The 25,617-nt window shown below is 37.9% G+C and overlaps 4 protein-coding genes across 7 annotated transcripts; all 4 read right to left on the bottom strand.

Moving 5' to 3' along the window:
* Nucleotides 1–1,591: 1,591 nt before the first annotated feature.
* Nucleotides 1,592–12,077, bottom strand: msh5 (mutS homolog 5). Of its 2 annotated transcripts, XM_056380802.1 has the most exons (26): nucleotides 11,830–12,077; nucleotides 10,915–11,025; nucleotides 10,703–10,826; nucleotides 10,462–10,542; nucleotides 10,109–10,162; nucleotides 9,873–9,994; nucleotides 9,654–9,763; nucleotides 9,287–9,322; nucleotides 8,886–8,968; nucleotides 8,746–8,791; nucleotides 8,224–8,362; nucleotides 7,965–8,027; nucleotides 7,748–7,876; nucleotides 7,302–7,374; nucleotides 7,097–7,206; nucleotides 6,800–6,880; nucleotides 6,630–6,717; nucleotides 6,450–6,517; nucleotides 5,552–5,670; nucleotides 5,348–5,474; nucleotides 4,678–4,827; nucleotides 4,309–4,383; nucleotides 2,702–2,848; nucleotides 2,362–2,499; nucleotides 2,201–2,274; nucleotides 1,592–2,102 (listed from the first exon to the last, which is right to left on the bottom strand). In XM_056380802.1, exons 2-26 carry the CDS (start codon nucleotides 11,011–11,013, stop codon nucleotides 1,982–1,984), a joined length of 2,457 nt encoding a protein of 818 aa, XP_056236777.1. In that variant the 5' UTR covers nucleotides 11,014–11,025; nucleotides 11,830–12,077; the 3' UTR covers nucleotides 1,592–1,981. The 2 variants fall into 2 exon arrangements, with proteins under 2 accessions (XP_056236777.1, XP_056236778.1); XM_056380803.1 differs by lacking the exon at nucleotides 10,462–10,542 and having other exon boundaries at nucleotides 11,830–12,076.
* A 645-nt stretch (nucleotides 12,078–12,722) lies between these two features.
* Nucleotides 12,723–15,305, bottom strand: si:ch1073-228j22.2 (SPRY domain-containing SOCS box protein 1). The gene is made up of 3 exons (XM_056380805.1): nucleotides 15,038–15,305; nucleotides 13,263–14,046; nucleotides 12,723–13,125 (listed from the first exon to the last, which is right to left on the bottom strand). The coding sequence occupies exons 2-3, from the start codon at nucleotides 14,002–14,004 to the stop codon at nucleotides 12,995–12,997; spliced, it is 873 nt and encodes a 290-aa protein (XP_056236780.1). The 5' UTR covers nucleotides 14,005–14,046; nucleotides 15,038–15,305; the 3' UTR covers nucleotides 12,723–12,994.
* On the bottom strand, nucleotides 15,147–22,766 carry LOC130172239 (rano class II histocompatibility antigen, A beta chain-like). Of its 3 annotated transcripts, none has more exons than XM_056380809.1 (6): nucleotides 22,517–22,766; nucleotides 21,158–21,418; nucleotides 19,711–19,992; nucleotides 19,467–19,576; nucleotides 19,013–19,040; nucleotides 15,147–15,268 (listed from the first exon to the last, which is right to left on the bottom strand). In XM_056380809.1, exons 1-5 carry the CDS (start codon nucleotides 22,572–22,574, stop codon nucleotides 19,014–19,016), a joined length of 738 nt encoding a protein of 245 aa, XP_056236784.1. In that variant the 5' UTR covers nucleotides 22,575–22,766; the 3' UTR covers nucleotides 15,147–15,268; nucleotide 19,013. The 3 variants fall into 3 exon arrangements, with proteins under 3 accessions (XP_056236784.1, XP_056236782.1, XP_056236783.1); XM_056380807.1 differs by lacking the exon at nucleotides 15,147–15,268 and adding an exon at nucleotides 15,355–15,432; XM_056380808.1 differs by lacking the exon at nucleotides 15,147–15,268 and having other exon boundaries at nucleotides 18,363–19,040; nucleotides 22,517–22,762.
* Nucleotides 22,767–23,346: 580 nt separating this feature from the next.
* On the bottom strand, nucleotides 23,347–25,617 carry LOC130172901 (H-2 class II histocompatibility antigen, A-U alpha chain-like). Its single transcript, XM_056381873.1, has 4 exons — nucleotides 25,469–25,617; nucleotides 25,018–25,281; nucleotides 24,614–24,895; nucleotides 23,347–24,507 (listed from the first exon to the last, which is right to left on the bottom strand). The coding sequence occupies exons 1-4, from the start codon at nucleotides 25,548–25,550 to the stop codon at nucleotides 24,374–24,376; spliced, it is 762 nt and encodes a 253-aa protein (XP_056237848.1). The 5' UTR covers nucleotides 25,551–25,617; the 3' UTR covers nucleotides 23,347–24,373.

The following is a 25,617-nucleotide window of genomic DNA, read 5'->3' as shown; positions in this document are numbered from 1 at the left end:
TTAAAGTAGGATTTACTTCAGGACTTTTGCATTCAACTGCATTAGACAAGGTGTACTTAATAAAGTGGTAACTGAGTATAGATTTAGGACATACAAATTAAACAATGAATACTACAGGTTAGAGACACTGGATAGTAAGTCTGTTTTTGTCTCACAATGTTTCCAACTTCACTACTCTTTTGTCTGCTTGTTCACCTGACCTAGCATTAGCTAACGAGATGAGAGGGGATAAGGATTGTGAGTCTCACTGAAACACATCTTAAGAACCTAATGAACAGATTAATCCTTTTCCCAGCAGCAACCAGTTGCAGCAGTGAAGCGTGTTCTCACAATAAACCCGAAACCTAAATCTCAGATAAGTGATCCAGAACTACTTGGATAGTAATATGTTGTTGTGTCCAAATAAGCTACCTTTATAGTTCCAGGTCCAGTATCTGTCTGGTTAATAATAACCACAATGCTGCCCTAAGACTTGGAGCACTCTCTGAATAACACAAGTCATCCACTCCAAGAAACAAATTCCAGGCCGCTGCAGAATAAACAAAATATTTCTGAGATGCTTGAGAGCTCGGCAGAATGTTGCTCATCAGTTTGGCTTGATGTCCTCCAGCAGCGCTCCAACACTTCACACATTCTGCAACCCCTGAATAATAAATGTGTCCAACAAACTATTACATAAATGCCTCAAAATCTGAATAATAAAAAGAATTTTATTCATGAATCTGACATACACTGTGCACTATTTATGACTATATATTCTCTGGCCTTCACTTTTCACAATTTAGTGTTTTTAATATTTTCATGTGTTTTTTGTATAATTTTTCTGTTGCCTGATTTTGTATAATTCTATCTGCAGCTTTTTAGTCTGCCATCTTCCAACCTCAGTGGGACTTTAAATAACGGTTAAATTAACACATATGATTTATATGTCACATTCATGTTTTCCAGCTTTCAATATAGTGGACAGTATTTATTTTTTTTACCTATTCTTTTGCTAATTATTTTGTCATTAGAGACAGTCTCCCACCTTAAACAGTGCTGTGTTTGTGATGTTCTTTGGGCTCAGGTGAAGAGCAGGAGCAGCTACAACTGCAAATGGAGTCTGTGGGATTAGTGGAGGAGGAAGAGTTGCTGGAGTGTTTCCGTTGTGATCTGGGCTTCTGGGACGCCTGCTACACCACTCAAACCAACTGCAGCCTCGGCGAGCGATGCTACACAGGCCGAGGGAAGGCAGGTGTGTTGGATAAGACTGTATTTTTAGTCAGTATAAGTTTATCAATTAATACCTAAGCATTAGAAAGGTTATCAGGATTAATCTATTTTATTTTAATGTACTTCAATGACTAAATACCATTATCTTGTCTCCCTAGCTGATGTTCTGGATCTTAAGACTTTAGGTTGTGTGAAGGAAGAAGAGTGCAATGTGGAGACCACGGTGGAGCTCTTTCCTAACAAAACCATCTTTGTCATGACCAAACACTGCTGTGATACACCATTCTGCAACTCGGCTCACAATCTCCCTATCTATACTCTTTTGTATCTCACAGTGGCTTTCCTAACTACCTGGCACATCACTGAAGCCTTAACGGGATCACAATAAACAACCTGCATTTATTTATTGATCTCAAAAGACTGTGTGAAGTGATGCTGAAAGGACTTCAACCATATCGTGAAGAAGAATCTGTTTTCTGTCACATATAATATTTTGAAACGCACACACAGTGTTTAAATTTAACAAAACACAAGAAAAAAATGACTTGGGTATTTTGTTTTGCTACAACATAAACCTTTGTAACACGTGCAGGGTATTAAATGTTAAAGTGTTACAGTAACAGCATTGTAGTCATGTGTAGATAAATGTATCCTGTCCTGGTAGAACAGCACTTAAAGCCTGCCTGCTTCAAAAACCGACTGACAACACAGGAATGAAGAGACAAACTGACCACTGAGCTGCAGAAAAAGTTCGCAGAAGCAGAAAAGTTCAGCTGCGGTTCAGAAGGTCACCAGCGGAGGGCAAGAGCTCCTCTTTCATGAAGCGTTGCAGATCCAAATCTTTGTCTTCCAGGTCAAGGTTCAGAAACTTCTCCACCATAGACCTGCACCTGTCAGTAACACACGTACACACCTGTCTGCTTCACACACACACTGCTCTATAGTGTGGGGTTTTATTGTCTTTCTGTGCAGTTTAAGTTTAGCTAACCTGTTTGCCTGCTCATCCGATGATGCTTTGTCAACGCGTTTAATGGGCCTTCCTGTCCTGTACAGTTCAGACACCTGACCAAACACACACCCGCAGTCAGTCTATATGAGCACGCTTCTGTGTACCACTGTGTGTGTGTGTGTGTGTGTGTGTATGTTTACCTCCACCCCTCTCTGTACAAGGCTAATTGGCAGGCCTGCCAGTGTAGCGATGTTGGCAGCATAGCTGGATTGGCAGATCCCTTCCTTCAGTTGGTACAGAAACACCAACTCATCCCCGTCCACTGCTGTCTCTAGAGTCTAACACACACACACACACACACACAAAAATCTTATAAATACAAAATAAATTTCTACTGACGTAACACATATCTGCAATGCAGCCTCATTAGCTAATTGGTCATTGCAACTGCTGTCAGTGTTATTCTGCAGCACATTAGTTCTGAACATTCACACAATTGCTTTGCTTATTGTGCAATCTCAGTCGAAGTATCTCTCATACCAGAAGAGACAGCAGGACAGAGGAGGGTAGGAGGCCCAGCTGCAGCAAACTGTGGAAGTTGGTAGCCAACAGAACGTGAGGAACATCTACCGCAGCTTTTCTCAGCCAATGAGAGATCGATGCAGCCAGCAAAGACAGTCCATCCACCTGAGGGGGAACATTATATTGTTTTGCTGTTTTTCTGAACAAGCAGGAAGATGCTATGGGCCAAACTTTTCAGTTTCAATTCAGGTTCAGCTCTTTAAACCTTGATAGCCTGATTGAGCAACATTATGTTAGAAGAAAAATGTAAACTTAATTGATACTAATGTTATAGATATATACATATCTATACATCTTTGCAAATGACTTACTATTTACTGGTGATAATCATGCCACAGTAACCTAATTAATATTACAGGAAGTCAGTAATAATTCATTAAATGTATTGATTTATGACATATATATGAATCCATGCCATGATAACAGAAATCATTGTTTACTTTAAAACTTTTGTTGTATAAACAGGTTGAACACTGTAGCTGTTCTGTCATTGTCGACCACTTGAACCACCTAAAGGAAAGGAAATTAACAGCAGTAATTTCAATATGCAGATGTAGACCTTTTTTTTTAATAGTACATGTTGCCACCTACAGGAAAGGAAAGCAATAGCTGCAGCAATTTTAATACGAGTGTTTTCTTTTTTGGAGTTGTATTATTTTTTAATTATGTTTGTACACTTTTGACTTTTTGGATGTCTGACAGAACTTATTCAAACTAAACTTGTAATTTTATTTTGTTTGGCTTCTGCATCCCACGCCTCTTTTTCCTCTTTAGACGAACAAAATTGGTTTGGACTTACTCCATTCCTCTCCAGAGTAACCTGTCAGACAGTGATGGAGGGTAGAGAACATAATGAAACCCAGAACAGTATGAACTCTTCTAACTATTTAGCAATAAATATGCTCCAGTTACCAAAACAAAAAAGGGGTATTTTAACACTCTTTACATGGACATTGCCCCAGACCTAAAATGTAATTTGTTATTTCCTGGCAAAACTTTATTTCAAGTCCCTGTTTAGCAAATAGATGAAGTATACAAACATGCAATAAATGGTTTGTAACTTATTATAAAGTAGTTGTAAGCAGATAAGTGTTTCTTAATGTATTCATCAACTATTATTCCTCCTTTATGCACCAAGTGGAGACTGGTGTATGAGAATGACTCACAATAAAGTAAATTACATTTGTAATAATATAAAATGTATGTTCATAGGGAGAAATTATAAGTTGTAATGACAAATGCTGAACACTAACAAACAATTAAAAAATTTCATGCCCTTACATCTCCTTACGAACTATTTATTAAATGTTCATACTGCTAATAAATGATAGAAGTTAAGTGTTACTACCTCCCTTGCCTGTAGATGGTGCACATCAAGACTTCTATATTTACAGCTGCTGCAATTTTCTTGCTGATAGGTGGTACGTGTTGGTTCAGGCTGCAACTCTAAATTAGCTAATATTGGCTGGAATTGGTTTCAGGTGCCTCACATTAATGACACTGTGTGTCCTCGTTATGAGTATCCATATGGATTTAATTCACAAAGTGCTGCAAGTCCCTCTTACTGTGTTAGTTCCTTTTCCAAATTCATCCACGAGAACTAATGAGTTGCCAGTACTGCTGTTGAGAGCCTGGGCCATCTGGAGAATAAAGACATAAACTGTTACAGTATACTACATTTTGTTGTTTTATTGTGTGTGTGTGTGTGTGTGTGTGTGTGTGTGTGTGTGTGTGTGTGTGTGTGTGTTATGGTTGTAGGCAGTAGTTGTTTTATAAAACGGTCTTGACAGGTGGATTGTGGGAGTGGAGGACAGGAGTGTTAGAGGTTGATGTCTTTTATTTTCACACCCACATACACAGACACACATACTGCACACACAGAGAAGCTTGCATGTGTTAACGTGTGTGAGTGTGAGGTAGTTGAGGTATCTAACCTGGTTGAGGTCAATCATAAAGGTGCTGAGTCCCACAGACACAGACTCTCTGCTCTGCATACGGGTGAAGATCCCATCCACCAGACCAATCTCTGCCTCCTTCGCCGGCACATCTGAGCCAATCAGAGCCATGAACACAATCAGACCTACCTGCCAAATCAGAAAGAAAGATGATTTACAAGTGCAAACCTCCCCCACTTGAGAGGCTTTTTCTACTAATTAAGTTAATTACAGTCTGGAAAGGTAAAATGTATCTTATATATCTCATATATCTACATCTGATGGCAGCATGCTGATGCAACTAGTATCCTTAATGCAACTACTGGTGCTGAAGAAACAGATGTTGAAGGCAGATTATTTGCAATTATACATTTTCTTTGAATGGGTATCATCTCCTGTTTATATAGCTTTTACTTTTTTGTAACTGTTTACAAGTCTGTTTAGCCCCAAAATCTCCCAAACATCAATGACAAGCCAATTTCAGGTAAACAGGAAACTGAGGTGTATACACAAGTCAAAACGGTGTGACTGATTCTGCAGCAAAGTGACACAGAAGGTTGAGTATGAGTGAGCTAGTGATGACAAGTTGTTTATCATTGTACCTGTTACAGAGTTGATAAAACTTATACGTATTTGTTGGGGACAGATAGTTTTTTCTGACTGTCCTGACCTGTTTGAGATAGATGCTCTTGCCAGATGAGTTGGGTCCAGTGATGATCTTGATTCTGCCCTGCAACTCTGAGCTCTCGAAGGAGTTGGCAACAAACACAGGAGTGCACAGCTCCAACAGCGGGTGTCTAGAAAAATGATTAAATACAGAAATGTACAATCTTGTACTCCAATAATTATTTCCATCTCATGTATACGAGTCTACCTGCCCTGCATGACTGTTATCTTCCTATGGCTGGCAAGCTTGGGTGAGGTATAGCCGTACTCCTGGGAGGCACTGCTCATAGCCATCAGACAGTCCAGCTCAGCAGTGAGATCCAGGACCTACACAACACACATTAAATACGCTGAATGTCCTAAAGAGAGGTCTTCTTACTAGTGACAAAGCAGGCGGCATGTGCTCTACATGCACAAACAGACACACACTCCTTCTCTCACTCTTGACAGGGTGATGAAAGTATTCATTCATGAGCATTCATTTGGAAACTGTGTATTTAATCATATTTTGTTAAAAATAGGAGCATTTGGAACATGAAGAGCAAATGCACAGCATAGTTATGTTACTGGAGAGGTTCACAATTTGTCATTGGATGTTTTGATAATTGAAAAACTTTTTATTTTAAGAAATTATTTTAACCACAGTGAGGGTGTGTGAGAGAGACTTTGAGTGAAGTATCACTTTAACAAAGCTGTTTTCAAATAAAACTCAGTGTTTCTTTTAGATTAATTTAATTGCAAAGATGCAATCTGCTTAACTGGTAGAGACGTCTAACCACAGCTACAATACCGTAAACACAATACTTCATCATCTGACCTTAATGCTCATTCTGCCCTCAAAAATAACAATACAAATTGCAGTTGCGGAATGCAATGGATCATGTAGCAAATATGACAGCATTTGAAAAGAACTTGTGATGGGATCAAGACCTGTTTCATAATCAAAATGAACAACACATCCCAACCAAAGGAAACACATAGTTAATCACAACAAATCCACCTACACACATTTATAGCATTACTTCCACACCAACAGTCATTTCATCAGAGTGGGAGTCATGTTTTTAACACTCGGAGGCTGGAAGTGCACAATGACGCAAACCAACCTTGTGGAGGGAGCTGCTCCTCTCGAGGATTGTGTTCTGCAGTTGTGTCATTACTGCCATCTCCATGTCTGAGAAACAGGAAGCATACCATCAGGAAAGTATCTTGGGAGGTGTACAGTGATTGTTGTAAAGCCATCAGATGCACAGATCTCAGGTGTTTTCTGTTAGTGGGAAAAATACCTCTGATGTCACAGTGCAAGTCTCCTAGGAGGTCATCTAGATCCTTGGTTCTCTGGCTGCGGTAGTGCAAACGGTCCTCTGACAGGAACTAAAAATGACAAAAACATGAGCAATTTTGTCATTTTAAAAAAACACACACACAAACAAAAATGACAAGTTAACAAACACACCATAAAATCAAGCCCCTCTATCTCAAAATCCTCCTTCTCCACCATACTGGACAGTCGAGGGACAGAGAGAAGGAATCCAATCTGTAAGAAGAATCAAATAATGAGCACCTTTATACGATATATGGAGCCCCAGAGTTTTCTCCATATCTGATATTGAATTCCACCCATAATACACTACATGCAGCAAAAGCAAAGTGACTAAAAATGTTGGAATGATATATATATATATATATATATATCATTCCAACATTTTTATATGTGTATAAGCCAGTAGATGTATAGACATAAAGACTGGACCAGAGGGATGTAGATGACACAGCAGGACGGGATGCGGGCATCCAGATGTTCCAGCTCTCTTCTGGCAACATCTGTCAGGAAGTCGGACAACCCCATCATCCTCCTCTTTTCTGACAGAGGGAGAGAGAGTAATTAAGAGTTCAGTTCAACCAGAATGTAAAGTCACATAGGTCCACAAATTAAACTGACACTTCGCTGTACTTACTCTCATCTATTGCGGGGTCCACGTTTGGTTTGATGGTGAAGCGGTTCTCGGCTATGCTGGTTTCAAAATCGACCTATGTCCCAGATTAGAGATGGAATCAATCTCAATTATACTTTTCATTCAGTCATTCATACAATGTTTATTTATACAGGGTGGTCCAATGAGAGCAATTTCACTCTCTTTTGCATGGATGCCCTGTGTACATAGAACAATAAAAAAGGGATATATTACAAAGCAGAAAACATATTTTGCCAGATTTATAAACTGCAGATAAGAGACAAGGATAAAATGGTAAAAAGATAAGAACAAGTTTTATTAAATGTTTGTTTCTTTTATCTAATAGAACAAAAGGCTATAAATATTACTTTGAAAGAACAAACAAAAAACAGCAAAACATACAAGTCTGGGGTGGGATTTGAGGGCACAACATAATACGAAGAACTCACAACTCGGCTGATGATGGAGGAGATATAGTGGAGGTCATCAGAGAGCCCCTCACTGATATCATGAAAGAGCTGAATGGATTGAGGCAGGTGTTGCACCATGTCCCTAATACACACTGCACTGCATACCGTCTGACACACAACACACAAAACATTTTGTACACATTTAAAAGAACCTGTCATGTGGAAAAGGTGTGCATGGTAATACTGTAGCTCCAACCTTGTAGAGACTCTGCCAGTCAGTCACTTTGGTGTGAGAGAGAGACATCCTGTGCAGAAGAGTCTACCCCACACACACACACACACACACACACACACACACACACACACACACACACACACACACACACACACACACACACACAAGCATGTAAACTGGCTGTAGGCAGATGACATAACGTTAATGTTCAGGTGGTGACACATCAGGTAAGGTGGTAAACAGATGTGACAAAAAGAAGATAATTGGCCACAGTTGTTACTGGTATGTTTCTGATGTTGCGTAGCAAGGACTGCAGGGTACTCTGTGCGTCTGAGTTCCGAGGTGATGTGAAGAAACGTATCACTTCCTGTCTTCTGTGTAACACGGCCAGGTCCTGTGTTGGCCGCAGAAACCACTGGCTGACAGGAGAGAAGACACTTACACCTATTTTACTTCTATAAAGTAAATAGTGCAAACTTACAACTTTTACACCATCCTATCTCTTACAATAACCAAAGTATCTTGTGTGTATGCAAAAATAATGGTTGTGTGAAGAAAAATTGCAGATTTAAATTAATGTACATTCCCACAATAATGTAGCAAGGAATTAATGATGCAGTATGTTGGAAAAGATGACACAATTATTTTGTTGAATAAATTTAGCACAACTGTTATCAGTTAAGTTTTAATGGGAACCAAAAACCTGTCCAAAGAAATAACAGCCATATATATTTTCTTTTCATGGAGTAAAGAACCCTTTATTACTTTTGTGTGTTATTCTGTGGACTAAGTTGATTCTCACCGTAGCAATCTGGAGCCAAACTTAGACCTGCAGCGGTTTAGTATACCTGTAATAAACAATAGGACAAGTAGTTAGTGGTCACACCATTACATTAGCAAGAGAAGAAATAAAACTGAAATGCAACTGTCTGAGCTGTATACCATAAAGACTGAGTCCTTCTTTTTCGCCTGAATGGAGCTTGTACACTGATGGGTGAAGTTCTGACTTGAAGATCTGTAGTACACTGGAACAATACAAAAAAATCCATTGTGATCTCTCATTCATCCACTTCTTTTTATGTATTTGTTTGTCTGCCTCATCTAATGATAAACCTGATCTAAACAAGGTATTTCATACAATCTGATGCAGTACATAGTGTACATAGCAAAATGCATCAGACAACAAAATAAGAACAGCAGACATAAAATGACTGATATAACATAAGAAAGTTAGAAACAATTTTAGTTTTTATTTTAGTTAGAACAATCTAACAAACACATTTAACAGAGATCATTTATATAATTATCACAATTATAGACATTTGCAAACTGTGCCTTCTTACCTGTATGTGTCTCGGTCAATACACACCACACCTTTCCTGTATTAGGATGAAGCCAATTGCGCCTTGATCAGTTCTAAGCAACAATTTTCATTCATGAAAACTGAGAGGTTTGGTTTGCTCTTATATAAAGAAGAGAGAAGTAAGGAAATAAAGAGAATAGGGAAAATGTAATGTAGTAAATGTGCATATACTCTGAAAACTTGCTATAAGTAACTGCTGCATGTTTCACAGACTAAAACTGGTGGAGCTGAACACAGAGAAGTAAAAAGTCATTCTTCATTGAAAAAACTCTTTCAGTGTCCTCATTATGGAAAATGTGTAATCACAATGTTGTGCATGTGTATATGTGTCTGTGTGTGTGTCTTACAGCGTGTAGGCGTTGAACTGTAGGATAGGAACTCCAACACTGCTGTCTTCCAGCTCCACTCCCACTCGCCTCCTGTCCAGACATTTTAGCAGTGCACCCACTGTCCTCAGCTACGTAACAGATGCGCGCGCGCACACACACACACACAAACAGAAATGAGCAGAAAAGCACAAGAAAATGATTGGCAGTTTGAGGATGATAGGTAAACTGTTGGCTCACCATCAGGGGAGAGTCAAAGGAGATACAGGAGGAGAGGTAGGACATTTTCTCTCTCTCTGAAACAGAATTAGGAAGGAAAGGTAGATGGGCAGAGAGCAGCCTCTGTTTACCAACCTCCAGGCCTGCAATATTGAAAATTAAGCATTTCATTATGGAAAATCATGCAAATGTAATACAAACAGACTGCCCAAAAATTGATGAGAATATTAGGATATTATAGATGGGCATTTCTTTACCAAAGTCAACATATGGATAAGTAACCACCTCTGGTTTGTAGTCTGGGTTTGAACCTGGGATATAACAGAAGTGAAAATTAATAGTTAGTCGTTTGAATGGAAAAGTTATTGTCATCGTTGTGGTTTAATGGTAAAGCTGTAACTATAGTGTGCTCGAAAAAGCAAAGCATTTTCTAACAGTTATACAATCACTTTTCTCCCTTATCACAACTAGCTGGCTGCAGTGTCCCCAATCTCATTTTAGTGCCTTGACCCAGAAACTTCTTGTCTCACGCCATGTCAAAACAAAACTTTCTTTGACATTTTTCTTTTTCCCATTCTCTATGCATAGATTATAATGTCCCAGAGCTCACCCAGTTTGTGCAGGAAGCGGGTCATGCAGCGCTCCTGCTTTGCACTGGTAATGATTACATGGGGACTAACCTCCTGAATAACTAAACAAAGGAAATTAGAAGAGGTGTATATTAAGTGTGAGCGTGACAAACACAAGTGTCATTTTACGGACAAATATTTTGGCAATTTAATCCATAAAAACATGAACGTAATTCTGTTTGAAAAAGAGACTTTCGTGTCAATAACAGGTGTAGTGTTTACCTCTGGCCAGCAGGTGAAGCTCATGGTTGTCAGGAGTGTCTATCATATAGTGTAAAGAGGAGTCTGTGCTGTCATAGAAGCAGAGGCCCACCTGTCCATTCTGGGCCAAAACACTCAGTAAAACCTAGAAATAAAGATAGAAATGCAAGAGTGTGCATCTGACTGTTGCAACTATCTACTACTATGCTGGTGAGTATGACGCCTCAGTTTACCATAAGTGAGTCTTCCTCCTCTTCATCTCCATTTATACCTGGAGGATCAAAAACTAGCCGCCCTCGTCCTCCTTCTCTCAGACCTTTCAGTGCTGCCATGAACAATTAGGTCTAAGAACCAGCCAAATTAAGGTAATTATTGCTCAACATCAGTCATTTGAAAATACAAAAAGGCACAATATTCAATCCTGCAATAATTCTTTGCCCACTGTTGGGCAGTGGAAACAAGTTGGGATGACAACATTGGTATATCATTGCCTTTTAAGTTGAAATGGTGAACAAGTCAGCAAACAGTTGCTTATTTACATATGCAGCAGTTACAGGGTGAAATTATCACTCATTCAGAGTCCTGTTTATGTCCACCTGATGAATGTAAGTGCAATATTCACTGTCTTTTAGCTCTATTTTTGGTCTCCTGCATTCACTATCTGTGTCTGTATGATGACCTGTAAAAGCGGCACTCAACGGTGTAGTTAGTCAAAGTGCCTCTCAATTGAACAATTTCATATACAATTGAGTGCTTTAATCTATAATAATGCAAAAAAAACATGTACATGTAAAATCTTAAACTGAAAAATGACTATTAACTCAATCTGTCAGATAAATGTAGTGGAGTATAAAGTACAATATATGCCTCTGAAATGTGATGTAGCAGAAGTATTGAGTAGTACAAAATGGAAATAGCTGATACATAAATAAAGCACTAGCACTAAGTACAGTACATCAGTAAATGTTCTTGGTTATTTTGCACCACTGCAATTAAACCCTGTCACACTGTTATTATAAAAAAGTTGATTAATGTTATAGCCGCTTTTAGCTAACCTTCGGTGAGTCAATTTAAGGAAGTTAGCCCCGTTTAGCGAAAAATAACAGTATTATTTGCAGTCTGCATTTAGTTAGCTAACATATACTCACTGGATGGGTTGCCACTTATTACAATAAAGCCAACAAGAGTTATTTATCGATGGTAAGGCTCGACTCATAACAGAAAGGAGGTTGATAAAGGTTTTAGCTTTAGCACTCTTCTATTGCGCGGCTACTTTGCGTGCTGTGTAGGCTTCATATCTTCTGTTGTCATGGCAACAGTGATGTGAATGTAGATAAACGGAATTTAACAAAGACTTAACACAGGATGAAACATGGACAGTCTTCAATATATTTTTGATTTAATCAATCAAATCAATCATTTATTTCAACATTGTATTGTTAGCTATTTTACTAGCGGTTTATCATTATACATACATTAAAATGTAGGCAGTATGGTGGAGCTAATACTGCTTTGCGTACTGTTGGATTGTGTTATCTATAATAATCACCATATCATATTTTAAAAATCACGTTTATTATTCATTTTCTGAAGTCATCCGTGCTTCTAATCTAATCGTCAAGTCATGGTGCTAATTTAAAGCATCATTAAAGAGTTTTGTTTAGGAGTAATTAATTAGTTAATTAAGTAAGTAACCATATTTTCCCAGGCATCACCATGATTTAAATTATTATTAGTGTCACCGCCATATGTAGCCTATAACCAGCAGGCTTTAAGTCCATTTAAAGCAGATGTAAGTTTATATTGACCCCTCTGCAGGAAAAGGTTTGGCTGTGTAACATTTTTTGGGAAGCTCAGGATTGTCATAATAAGAATCATTCATAACAGTTATTTCTTCCTTCTTACCTCCTTTTTCCATTTCTGAAAGGACAGCCTCCACACCACAGCACCAGACTGCCAAACTTTTCTTTTGCAAATGAATGGAAATTATAAAACAGAAATAATGACAACTTGAAATAGGAGTCATTTTTTTATACAGAAATAAAGAAATGTTCAGAATATATTTCATATACGCCTTTAGTTTGTGAAACAACAGTGCTCTCACAGTTTACAAATAAGTTTCAAAATATTATAAATGGACTATGTATACATCACATTGTAATAAATAATATGAAAAGTAAATACACTTGTCTAGCCATAATGTCACATGTACTTACATAATTTTTCATATAAAAAGAAATGCGTCATAAGTTTTCGGTACACTGTGCAATAATTGACAAAAGCATTCCTACTGTGTCCATGTGTGTGTGCAAATTAATGACTAGAAAGCAGGTAGTGCTGGAGAAAAGGGGGTAGAGGCAGTTTGTCAGTTTGACTTTGCCTCTGCTGCCCTAAAAACTGACGAATTGACAGTCCACATAAAGCCATCAGAGCTGGGGGATCACCTGAGAATGAAAGAGAAGAAAAAAGTATTAGTTTCATAGTATGTTTTTTATAAGAGCCAAGTTACACTAACCCCAATTGTCCCGGACATTGCTATTCTAACCAATTCAAATCTGTTTAATAATGACTAGATACTCACATGTGGCACCATTCAGGTAGCGTAGTCGTATGGTGGCTCCCCCTCTCACACTGCTCACCGCTGGGAACAGATCCACTCCACGAGGAAGGTCTTTAAAAGCTACGCCAAGAAAAATGCCATCAACAACGAATCCCAGAGTCCCTGCGTCAGCATCCAGGACCAGCAGGACACGTTCAGGGATGTGGAGAGGTGTCTCTGCCACTTTTGTGTCTGGTGGAGAGGAAGATTGTGGCTTAAAATCTGCAGCCTCAGAGTCACACTTCCTCCTCTTTCCTGGGTAAAGTCCTAGACTCTGTCCACCATGCCAGAGCTGATTGGTTTTGAGTTCCCAGCCCCAGGACTGTGCGTCTCCACCCACCAGCACGTTGTAACCTGAGGCCTGCAGAGGACAATCCTGCCTGGAAATGCCCATGACAGCGTGACTCCCTCTGTGGTCGGGGGTCCACAGCACCTCCCAGACATGAAGCCCGCTTTTCACCCCCATCTCTGCTCTCACCCCATCGCTGCTAAGCTCAACAGGTGAACGTGTCACTTTCTGTTTGCAGACAGAGAGCAAAAAGTGAGGAGAGCGGTGGACTGAGCTCCAGTGTGAGCGACTGTCTCCTGGAGGAACTGGTGAAGAGTTCAGAGTGACAGCGAGGCGAGAGCAGGTCGGAACAGCCAGTGGAGGGAAAGCTGATGAAGAGGAGGGAGGGCTGTCAGCTGCCCTGCTGTACAACCAAGCTGACAGCGAGAGACCCATTGGTACAGTAGTCTACAGAGCTGGACACAGGCAGGCTCAGTGCTAAGGGGAGAAGACAGAAAACAAAACAAGTTTATACAAGTTATAAGTGTATACACTTTGTTCATACATTGTTAGAGTGCAGTAGGAGAGTAAAGTAAGGTAAGGAAAAGTAAGGTTAGGTTTTTTAGTAGATCAAGTGGTGTTGAGTGTTTAGAGTGTTTAAAATAGCAAATAGCAAGGTAAAATAAGGTGAGGTGAAGTGGAGTAGAATAGATTGAAATAAGTACAGCTTGTAAGGTAAATTTGAATTGAGTACAGTAGAGCAGAGGAAAACAGGTAGTAAAGAATTTGAATGCTAAGGCAGAAGAAAGTAAAGTATCTGAAAACAAAGGAGTGTTAAAAACCGGTATGGTACAGTTAAGTATAAGCAGAGTTGAAAGAAATAGGTAGTTGATTAATCAGTTAAGTGACAGAAAATGTATCTGCATTTTCATAATTGATTAATTGAATCAGGCCTTGATTGTATTCAGATCTTTCACTTAAGGAAAAGTCATAGTAACACTCTGTAAAAATACTCCTTTAAACGTTTTGCATTAAAAACTTCACTTGAGCAAAATTTACTTAAACTACAAAAGTTAAAATACCCACTGTTCAGACAAAAACTTGATACTATTTGTTGAATACAGATGTATTTGCAGTATCATGTTGTTGTGGCCCAGGTGAAGCAAAGTCTAAGTATTTTACATACTGGTAGTTTAAATGTATTGTTCTTGAATTTACAGTACATCTCAGTTTATATGCTCAATACAGTATTTCCCTCTGAAAGGTAGTGCAGTACTAGTAGCATGAGATTAAAACGATTAAATGAGCGAATGCAGTAAGTGTTAGTTAGTGTTAGTTTCCACCACAGTGTAAGGTAGAATAGAATAAAGTAACATAAAGGGATATAGCAAGTTAGAATAGAGCAAAGTCCCTACACATTTAAAGATGGTTAAGATGATTTCACCTGTTGGAGCACATCAGTATAAATAAATAGTCTTTTAAGTCTTACCAGCTGTTTTGACGAATCCTTCCCTCTGGTCGTTACAAACAGGCTGTTTCCACACATCCTCTCTCTGTGTCCGTATCTGTGTTTTTAAGACTCTCTTATCAAGCATCTCCTACGTCTTATCGCAGCTCGGTAACGTAACCGCTCTGTCTCTGCTCCGGTGTTTTGGTTTTCGGGACGACCTCCGGGACAAGAACAGCACAGTCCTTCAGTCAAGACTGACGCCATCCAGAGCTGCAGTGACAAGGACGAGAGATCCCGTGACGCGTTTGTAAACTGGAGCAGGTTATAGCACATCCACTGATTTATCACAGGCAGGCTCTCTGTCCAGCCTCATCAGTATCCCTCTGTTTGTACCCTCTCATCTTCTTTCCTTTTTTTTTTTTTTTTATCGCGTTCTGTAATGAATATAAACAAAAATAGCGAAACATAAGAAGAGAATCAAACTTGGGCTTTTAATCAATAAGAAGAGAAAAATACAATAGAATCCAAAGCGGCTCATTATTCCGAGGAGCGCAGGCGCATAAATCAAAGTGTTGAGCCCCGCGCGCTGTCTTACAGACACTTCTACTTCTTGGTCCAAACTTTTAACTCAAAATGAGATTTGTAGATAGACAGCCTATAATGACAGGTGATTTTTGTAATGGAAACATATTATTTGTGGACGGCAGTAGGCTACTGATTAATCTGTGGGTGCTGTCTCCATTACGTATTTGTTCTATAAAATATCAGAATATATTAAATCATGTCACTTCAGTAATTGATTAATCATGTTGTTTGTTTTTTTCTTAATCAATTTATTAAGGCTTTGTTTTAATTAAAGGACAATGTTTAATAGTATTGAAAAGTTTGCTACCCAAAGATATATAGTGCACTATAGACACACACACAGAGACACATGAACACAAACACAGATAGACACACACACATAGAAGACTAGGAAAAATCAACAAATATTCACATTTTGAACAAGAACAAAACATGAAACCTGTACTTTGACATTTTTGCATAAAATTAAAATTGTAGCAGCAACGTTATCTCTTGACTGTAAGACAGTAATGAGGGCTTCTTTACACAAACAACCCAGTAGAGGAGAGCAGAGATGAAAGTGGGTCACATCATGTTATGTAGTGTAGGGGTGTATAGAGAAAGATCTTGATTTTTATTCTTTAAAACTGCTGAATTTTCAGGTTCATTAATTGCACAGTCGCATATGACGAATGTAATCAGTACATCAATTACTCCCTTGGATTCAACCAGAGACCTTGTGACTTCCCACAGACTTCCTCTGACTTTATGTGTTTGCTCTGTATTTAAACCCATAAGACGGTGACTGTTGAGGCAGATAAATTATCTACTACAAATGCTTCACACAAACTTATTATTATTAAATGTCAGCACCTAGGTTACTTTAACTTGTTGGCACCAATGCCTGACTTGGAATTTAAAAAAATACAATACAATTTTTGTATTCCTACATTACACAACACACGATCTTATTGTGTAATGTAGGAATACAAAAATTGTTGTAATATTTGCTAGTTTTCTGCCCCAAATTGAGAAGTTTTTACTGGATAGTTTGTTTGTTCTGTTGCATTCAAGAGGCTCTGGGACACAGCACTTGAGGTAGGCTATTCTTTTAACTCTAGATTAAAATGAACACAACTCCTTTTGTTGGTTTTGAAAACATCTGCATCAGATTTCCAGATGCTCGTCAGATACAGTATATGCATCCCAGCTGTTACCACAGGGCAAATTTAAATTCAACCATTTGTTAAATTAATTTGATTTAATTTGATATGATCTCACACCAGAAGATTCCCTCATGTTGGAAATCAGCCCTGCAAGTGAAAAGTGAAGACCCAGCAGCAGCGCTGCTTAATGTGAGGAAAATGACATGTCCCTACCCAGTTTGTGTGTATTCCAGAGGCCGAGGACACCACAGCACACTACATACACTTTAAGATTGGCAAAAGATTTAACAAGTATTTCCTGGTGGTAATAATTAATTTAATGTATTCAATCATGACTAACATCAGCAGTGAAGTAATAGTTTGTGATATATAAACATGAATAAACATGTTATAGCTAATTTTTTTTATCTATACAAAAGCCAAAGCATAAAGACGATAATTTGATGTTTTATGGATGTTTATGTGACAGACTATTTCTTGGCACAGTGACTTACTGAAGTATTTCACATCTAACTTCATTTTTATTGAAGTTGTTTTTAAGTGCTGTTGTATCGTCCTATTAACATTTGGTCACAGTAGTACTGCTCCAAGTGCACAGCATGATGACCTTCACTGGAATTAAACCAACAGTGTGTTGCAGTGTGAGCAAAGAGAAATAATGCAAAGTAAAATCAGCAAATGTTAGCTCTCTCCATTGTTTATTTTGGCAAATAAAACTGGTGTGGGTGTACTAGGAAGCAATTTACCTGCCAAACTACATCTTGTTAGACAAGGGCAATAACAAATCCCAAGTGAAAAGACTGAACAAAGCCAAGACATAACACTCCTGTTTACTATTAGTTACAGTATACACATGGGATAAGATGGTTGAATGTAATGTCTTAACTGATAAAATTATCTTATAGTCAGTGAATTAGCTGAAAGAGATCAGCTGCTGAAAACATGTCCCTGCCTGAAAAAAGCTTTTAGCTGCCTTTGGTTTGGTTACATAATGTCCATGTCCTACATTGAACAGCAACACAATGACTGTCTCTTCAAATTTTAATGTTACCCTCTCTAGAAAATGCACTAACAGGATATAAAAAGAGGTTAAAGAGATCTGCTAACATGTTTATGGGGGAGATAAGGGAGAAGTGAACTCAAACAAGGAAAGAAAGATTAAAAAAAAAAAACATGTGTGCAACCCACATAAATTATTTCTCTTTTTTGTTATTATATGGCAAATATCTGCTCTAGTCTCTAGTTGAATGCTTCTTTACAGAGGTTTAATGAAGCTCAGTTTTATATTAAAATACAATAATCGAAATTTGAAAAAACTTTACCGAAATTTACAATGAATATTACTGTGATGGTTAACATCTTTATTTGTCAAAATAATCTAACCATAATACTAATAATCTAATATAAGCCAAAAATTTGCACAACATAAAAGTGCTGTCAAAGTAAGTTTTATCTCCTTTATGTTAATAAGATACATGGCAATAATCTTATTTAGAGTAACTTCATGTGGAGTGCCTTTGTCTTTCTTGATAACACACAGATCCTTTGCATCTTTCCTTTAATATAATCTGGAGCCTGTGAGTTTTCCTTCGTCCTCAACATGTATCAGATCATGTGATTATTATAACTTGAAGTAATGAACGAGTGAAAGTTTTATTATTTTGTCACGCATACAACTATGCCCAGCCTGCAAGGCCTTACAAGATACCAGCAGTTCCTAAGAACCAGAACCAAAGTGCAGTGTACAGTATATGTTCTCAAACAAGAAAACAATTTTCACAGTCTTATCCTCAGACTTTCACCATCTACAACAAAATCTGTGTATCACTGACAAATTCAAGTAAATACCAGTTAAGTAGTCTATCTTGCCTTCTTCTGTTTAGTTGAACCAAAAGATTAGCTCTCTTAAGTCATCAGGATTTATACATTACAAAAGAAAATGGGACTTACTTTCCACTTTACCTTACTGACACAGAACACACAACCTGATTGTAGTTGATCAAAATATTACATATGATTTAGGGCCAAACTTGTGTTTATATGTCCTTAATTTAGGTGTTGACAAGATATTTACAACTTAAATAAAAGCTTAATTTTTATAAATTAATATTAAAACATATATTATTGATGCAGATATAAAGCATATCAATATCCTCAGGAACTGAGCAAAGCTCTTATTCCTCATAAAAACCTTCTTATCCATTTTATTTCCTACCATTTTGGTTTGGATAATTTCACATTATTGCTTATATGACAACTATTTCGGCCAAAAGTTGCTGACTACCTTAACTTGATGGCACCAACACCCGATCTAGAAGAAAAACAAAAAGAAAAACCGAGTCAAACAATGTTGATTTTGAGTTTGGTAGTTGAGAAGTGTTCAAATCTAAACAGGTTGTTTCCTTAGAGGCTCTTGTCAAACTACAAGTGTTGCATTAAATCTGTCAGATTCCTACAAATAATCACTGGTGGGGTTCACCTTCTTGCTCTATGATTTTAAAAGTAATGAGACAATACATTTTTTTCTCACAGAAACGCATCGATACAATGACGTCTGAGTTTCACTTCAAAAGTCCCAAGAGTGCTGCCATGCTTCTTTCTGTTTCTGTGCTGTTAGTTCTTACATTAATATGTGATTACACAAGTGACAGATACAGTGACAGATTTATTTATCTCTACACAATTTTTGCTTCAGCTGCTAACGTTGAGGCCTTTAGACTTTGATTTACCCCCCCCCCAGTAGCATTTCTCTTGTAGTAAATCACCCCAACAAGAAAAAGGACCAGACCCAGCACTAGCCCTGCTGTCCCAACAGCAATCTTATTCCGCTGTGACTCAGGCATGGGATCTGAAAACACATTTATCACAAACACAAATTTTCATATCTATTAAAAGTGTTCTATCATAACTCTTCTCAAACAAATATTCCTGCGTTGAGTGTTTCTTATTGATGAGGTTCAAAGGTTCCTGTCACTCCCTTACCCCAGTCATAAAGTGTGGGCTCCTTGAGGCTGGCATGCTCCACCATACATGTGATTTTCTCTCCAGGTCTGGGTGTGTACTCCAGATAGGAGTGGATCTGGTAGAGCCAATTCCCATTGGACAACTCATCAGAGGACGTCACATCAGATGTCACCATCTTCCCATCCCTCAGCCATGTTACTCTGATTTGTTTGGGATAAAAGTTGTACGCACTGCAGAGCAGCATGCCTGGATGTCTGCTGCTCACTGTCTCAACTGACCGCAGCTTGACGTAGGGCTTGACTAGAGGAGAATGAACAAAGGCAAAACAGATGATGAAATCATAGATCTTGTATTACTCCTCGTATTATTACACCAGTAACATTGAGTTTCTGTAATGCTGTAGATTACAGCCCATGAATACAGTGTAAATATTTTGTACATATGATATACCAATAAAATACTTACTGGGTAGTAACGATAGGTAGAAGTGAAGAAGTAAGGGGAATAAAGAATAACAAATTTGGAGTTATAGAAGGGCCATAGACATGCAGTGCAATTTGGCGCAGTGTCAATTATATATTTGAAATTAAAACTACTTAGATTAGTTGTTACTAAATATTTACAACTGCCAAGTGTAACTTTTGTATAGTTAACTGAAACAACTGACAAAGCTATTAGCTTGCTAATATGACCCTTGAGTCATATGACTAGACATTTGGACCTCACTGTATATATTTTGTGTCTCTAAAAATGTATTTTTTGTAATGCTGTCATGTTGATTGTTGTTGAGTCAGTGCTACAGATATTTCCTACTGAAGTCTTAACTGCTAAGACATATCCTATGTTTTAATGGTGCAACCTGGTTTAGTAATTCACTAGTTTAAAACTATCACAGCTAATAGTGAGAACTTAGGAAAGTCTTAAAGTTTAAATGTTTCAGTGGAGAATTGCTGGTACAACCCAATCCAGAGCCACAAATCATAAGCAAACAAACAATATACCCCTTAACTACTCTGTAATTCAGTGTAAAAGGGGTGAACAAAGGACTGTGTTATTTTACAGCTCTTGTAATAAGGGAGCTCTCTCAAACATTGTCAATGCTTTGTCGTGATGTAACAGCCATTACATCAACCGACATTCCTCATGCATGCTTTTCAAAGAAAGTTGGTGAAAACATTGGCATGCCATTCGTTGAACTGATTCTTTATACAGTAATATATCTCAATACAATTTGTTATCTTGCCCCATAATTATTCCATTTTGTAATTTAGTAAATAATTACATGTGCAGTCATGTACAGTTGGTACCTTCATTCACTATAACCTCATGTCTTCTTCCCTTGTACTTAACATTCAGTAAATGTCCTGCAACAGGTACCCAGTAAGTATTTTATCAACATATACTTAATAAATACATGTGCAGGCTGTAATCTGAAGCATTACCAGAGTTTACACATTAAAATCACCTGGTTTTGAAAGGAGATCAACTGCCGGTGGCATTTTGGTTTTGCATGTTTCTACATTCTTTTGTTCTTGTTTCAAAAAAGATGGGTTCTTGTTAAGGTCGTCTGCAACTTCCTTTGCGATTTTTGTGTAGCCGGTAAAGTTTCCTGAAGTGCTGTTGTATTGGCCAAGAAGCACTTTATTAAAGTAGATTTGTTCCAGATAAACAGCTTCATGAGTGGAAGTCAACAGGCAACGACTTACACCGTAACCGAAGAGAGCACCTGTAACATAAAGCCACAAAGCATTATAAGTTGACTTTTCTCTTTCATGGTGTTCTCACTTACTCTGTGTTTCAAAACTCTAAAACTGACAACTGTTTTATTTACATTGTAGTAACTAAAGGTGGAAACCATGAATCACAATGCTGATTCAAATACCTTCATTCAGTTCAAAAATGTGTTGACACAGAGTGGTGGAAATGACCTATATCGATTACCAAGTTCTCTACTTATGTACAATTCTGAGGTACCTGAACTTTACTTGAATGATATTTTCATTTTGTTTAATTTTATTGAATTTTTAGTTGGTGCACCCCTCAATGTTTATCACCAACAGTACGTGAGCGCAAAAGGCAACCGGACGGTGAAGTCTGTTTTCCTGCCGATGCTATTTTCCCCTCATCTTTACCTGGCCAACACCGTCATCCCGCCCCTAATGCTTCACCTGACCCCAACCTTCCTCATTTTTATCAACTTGCCATTCACTGTGTGACCATGGCAACCAGTGAGTTTTACATGTAGGTCATGTCTCACACCTCTTTACCACCAGACAAATGGTACTTAAGTAAGGGGTGACACAATAAGCAATGTTTATAATAATAGTCAGCAAAACTCGCTCTAACTTGTGTGACATTGCTACCCACTTCCCCAATGTTAATGTACGGGAGGTAGCCGGCAGCTCCGTTCCTGCATGTTAAACTCGCGTGGGTCCCTTCCCCTCGTGTTTGGGGTTAAAGATACGTTTTGGTTCAGATTTACCTAAGGTTAAAAACACACACAGACGGGGAAAGTCTCCGAGACAATATGGACCGGTAATTGACTCAGACCGTCGTCAGTTTCTGCAGGAGTAAATTCAGTCTGTTGCGATAACAAGCTGTAATTCAGATCAGTGCGAGCACCGTTCATTAGTTGAACAGCTCAGCAGCCTCAAAGTGCAGCTCCCTGTCAGGAGCTCACCTATCTAAAGACTAATGCTAGATTAATTTATATAATCCATAACACCTCTAGCAGCAACTGAATGTTTGGCTCTATCCTGGGCTGTATCTGTTTGCAACAACAACACAATAGGATAATGACAAGTGCTGTTTTAATGTTACTTACCCGCTCTTAAAAATGACAGGAACAGACAGAGTAGTGAAAAGCAGCTGCGAGCATGCATGGCTGGTATCAAATGACATATGCAGAACTGGAAGTAAATTGATCTCACACAGGGAAAAGGAGGAAGTGAATCAGCTAAAGTAGAGCCCGCCCAACATTTCTTCACCGTGAGCAGGTGTGGTACATTTATGTTTTAATATTTTCATGATGGATTCCTACGGCCTGAAGGTTTAACAGGCACCTATGTTATAACATTTTCTTTTTTCTACACACTAAATTGATTTTGCTCTGCTTGTCACATGCCAGTCAAAATAGTTAGTGCTCTGGTTATCTATTGTGACCATTTCATATCAGTTATTGAAGTGATTTACTATTTGATCTTAGTATTGATGGATTAACTGATTCACTTGTAAAGTGTTTTAATTCATCTTTTGAACAGGGGAAATGTCTGAATATAATAACAGAATGTGAAAAAAAAAAAAAAGTAAATGACTCAAAAGGGAACTTTGAACATCAGATCATCAGATAGTATCATACCCCAGTAAGATTCCACAGAATGAACCTGATGAAGGATAATTTGTGTTGGAAATGAAAGATGGAAGTGGGAACTTTTCTACATTGTATATGGGAATATACAAAACCATTCTGGTTCAACGTTGTAGAAGCCCAGAGTCGTTAGTTTGGTTCAGCAATCCCTCTGACTCCTGTTTTATGTTTATTAACGGACAGTTCTCAAAAACCAAATACAGTCAGGTCCATAAGTATTTGGACAGAAATGCAATTTTCATAGTTCTGCATTTGTACACCCCTAAAATGGATTTGAAGAGAAGCCATCAACTTTACATTCAACTTTAATTGACAAAAATATTTCATTAACCGTTTAGGAATTAGAGCCGTTTTCATACATAGTCCCTCCATTTTCAGAGGCTCAGAAGTAATTGGACAATTGATTGACAATCAGTTTCATGGCCATGTGTGGCCTTTTCCCTCATTCAGGGATATGAACTTCAGAAACAAAATCACTCTTCACAATCCACAATGGGTCCTTTGTGTGACTATCGTAAATCGAATTTCAATTACGAGAAGTGAGTTTGAATAGTGAGAAGTATTTGTGGAAGTACATGGAGGGTAGAATTTTCAGTGAGGATCAATTAGGTTACAGTTTCTGAGAAAATTAATTCAATTTCATATTACCTTCAGTTTCAAATTTATTGGAATTCATTTCCAAACGTATAATTCAATTTTAATATATGCTATTCAGATTCAGTTTTTCAATGCAATTATTCAAGTTAAACAATTCAAACATAAATGATTCTGACCCAGTTTCTAATGACACATACCTCAGTAGTGGAAATACAGAGCAGCAGTAAATGGAAACAGTGAAGTAAATACAATAAAGAATCAATACTACTTACAGTAGAAGTCTCTATGTACATGTTATACAAATATAAAAATATACAAAAAAAAGGTATATGAGAAACCTCAATGTTCTTAACAGATATACAAGTTACAAATAACAATAAACCAAACAGACAGTATAGATCTGTCATATGAATTGTGCATTAAGGTATGTATTCATGTAAATTCCATGTTGAAATACAGCTGATGAACCTGTTTGCTGTGGCTCTCTTCTTTGTGTGTTCAGGAAATATTTTGTGTACAAATGAATTTAAATTTCCCACACTAAGTCTTTACATCTAATTTGTTCTTGAATGAGCCATAACAGGCTCGATATTCATATCTCTCTCGAACCAAATCACAGTTTATTAGACAATGGTGCAAATTTGCATTGGACTTGAATATTATTATGTTTGTGCAATATTCAGTACCATCATCATCAATTTCATGTGTATAATATTTCTAAGAATGAGAAGTTACCTTCTGGTGCCCTTTGACAATTAAAAATGTTCCAGCTGCGACCCCCACAAAGCCCAGAGTCAAGCCCACTCCACAGAAAACATCTGGTCCGAGACTTTGATGGCTAAATTCAGGTCCTGTGGAGGAATGTGAGAAAATATGCATCATTACAAGGAAATAATTTACAATAGATCAGTGTATTATTTTAATATTTAAGTACATTAATAAGGTAAAAACAATCACCCCAGATTCTTGTTTTAGGCATCTCCAAGGCTGAGTGCGCCACAGTGCAGCTGTAAATGTCTCCCTCCCTCGGTGTGAACGTCAGGGTTGAGAACTGGTGGAAGGTCTGATCACTATTGGCATAATATCGACTGAGCGACACCCCCTCCGACACCGGATGACCATTTTTAGTCCAGCTGACTTTGATGGAAGGTGGGTAGAAATGATTCACAAAGCAGATGAGGCTGTTTTCAACTCCCACCTCAACTTCTTCTGCAGGGTAGAGGATACACTCAGGGGGGTCTTTAGTGGGTTTAAAAACAAATAGAATCCTTTATCAGCATTTCATCAATCACATCCCTACGAAGATCAATGCTGAGGTTAATTTACTTTTTTCTTAATACAGTATACAGGTTATCCTTTACCTTGCTCTTCTGGTGGATTTTTCTCCTCCACTGTAACGTATGCCAGAACTGCTGTACATATTCTCTTGCCTTTTAGAGCATTTCTGTATACATGTAAGCCACTTAACATCTCACTTGGGTCCAACACGAGAAATTTGGGCACAGTGTATACAAGTTCCTTTTTTTCAAAATCCATGTACAAAATCTCTTGGGCATCATATTCAAATTGCACATCAGTTGTACCATTGTCAAAGCAGCCCACAAAACGGGCAATTTCATGGGCAACTGAAAAACAATAAAGTAGAAATTAAGAAAATTATGAATATTGGTATATACTAAGAAACAAGTGGCTTCTTCGTTCAAGCATTTATATTCTCAACAGAAACTTAAAAAACTCCCCTATTAATGTTTCCATAAGTGTAACTAATTAATCTTTACAAGAACAGAGTAGAACATTTAAAGAAATTCTTACTTTCTGAATAGGCACAGAAGGTGTTGAATATCAGGAGTATAACAGCAGAGTGCCTCATGTCTGAGCAGAGGATCGTCAGCATTGACAGGAGACTCGACAACAGGACATAAAAATCTTCACTTCTGTTTCCTGAAAGAACCTTAGATCAC

This window comes from Seriola aureovittata, chromosome 7 (genome assembly GCF_021018895.1).
Source record: "Seriola aureovittata isolate HTS-2021-v1 ecotype China chromosome 7, ASM2101889v1, whole genome shotgun sequence".
NCBI lineage: Eukaryota > Metazoa > Chordata > Actinopteri > Carangiformes > Carangidae > Seriola > Seriola aureovittata.
The sequence above is the reverse complement of the archived record's forward strand: the minus strand, read 5'-3'. Positions and strand labels throughout refer to the sequence as shown.

Excerpts from the sequence above, each read along its gene's own strand:
- si:ch1073-228j22.2 (XM_056380805.1), bottom strand. The coding sequence starts at position 14,004 with ATGGGTCTCTCGCTGTCAGCTTGGTTGTACAGCAGGGCAGCTGACAGC. Across the intron at positions 13,126-13,262 it reads CTACCTGAATGGTGCCACAT|GTGATCCCCCAGCTCTGATG; the intron begins GTGAGTATCTAG and ends TTTCATTCTCAG.
- msh5 (XM_056380802.1), bottom strand. The coding sequence starts at position 11,013 with ATGGCAGCACTGAAAGGTCTGAGAGAAGGAGGACGAGGGCGGCTAGTT. Across the intron at positions 8,792-8,885 it reads AGAAGGACTCAGTCTTTATG|GTATACTAAACCGCTGCAGG; the intron begins GTATACAGCTCA and ends TGTTTATTACAG. Across the intron at positions 8,028-8,223 it reads GCAACATCAGAAACATACCA|ACTCTTCTGCACAGGATGTC; the intron begins GTAACAACTGTG and ends TGTGTGGGGTAG.
- LOC130172901 (XM_056381873.1), bottom strand. The coding sequence starts at position 25,550 with ATGCTGACGATCCTCTGCTCAGACATGAGGCACTCTGCTGTTATACTC. Across the intron at positions 25,282-25,468 it reads CTTCTGTGCCTATTCAGAAA|TTGCCCATGAAATTGCCCGT; the intron begins GTAAGAATTTCT and ends ATTGTTTTTCAG. Across the intron at positions 24,508-24,613 it reads GCCTAAAACAAGAATCTGGG|GACCTGAATTTAGCCATCAA; the intron begins GTGATTGTTTTT and ends ATTCCTCCACAG.
- LOC130172239 (XM_056380809.1), bottom strand. The coding sequence starts at position 22,574 with ATGCATGCTCGCAGCTGCTTTTCACTACTCTGTCTGTTCCTGTCATTT. Across the intron at positions 19,577-19,710 it reads GCCCACACTTTATGACTGGG|ATCCCATGCCTGAGTCACAG; the intron begins GTAAGGGAGTGA and ends ATGTGTTTTCAG. Across the intron at positions 19,041-19,466 it reads ACTACAAGAGAAATGCTACT|GATCGGGTGTTGGTGCCATC; the intron begins GGGGGGGGGGTA and ends GTTTTTCTTCTA.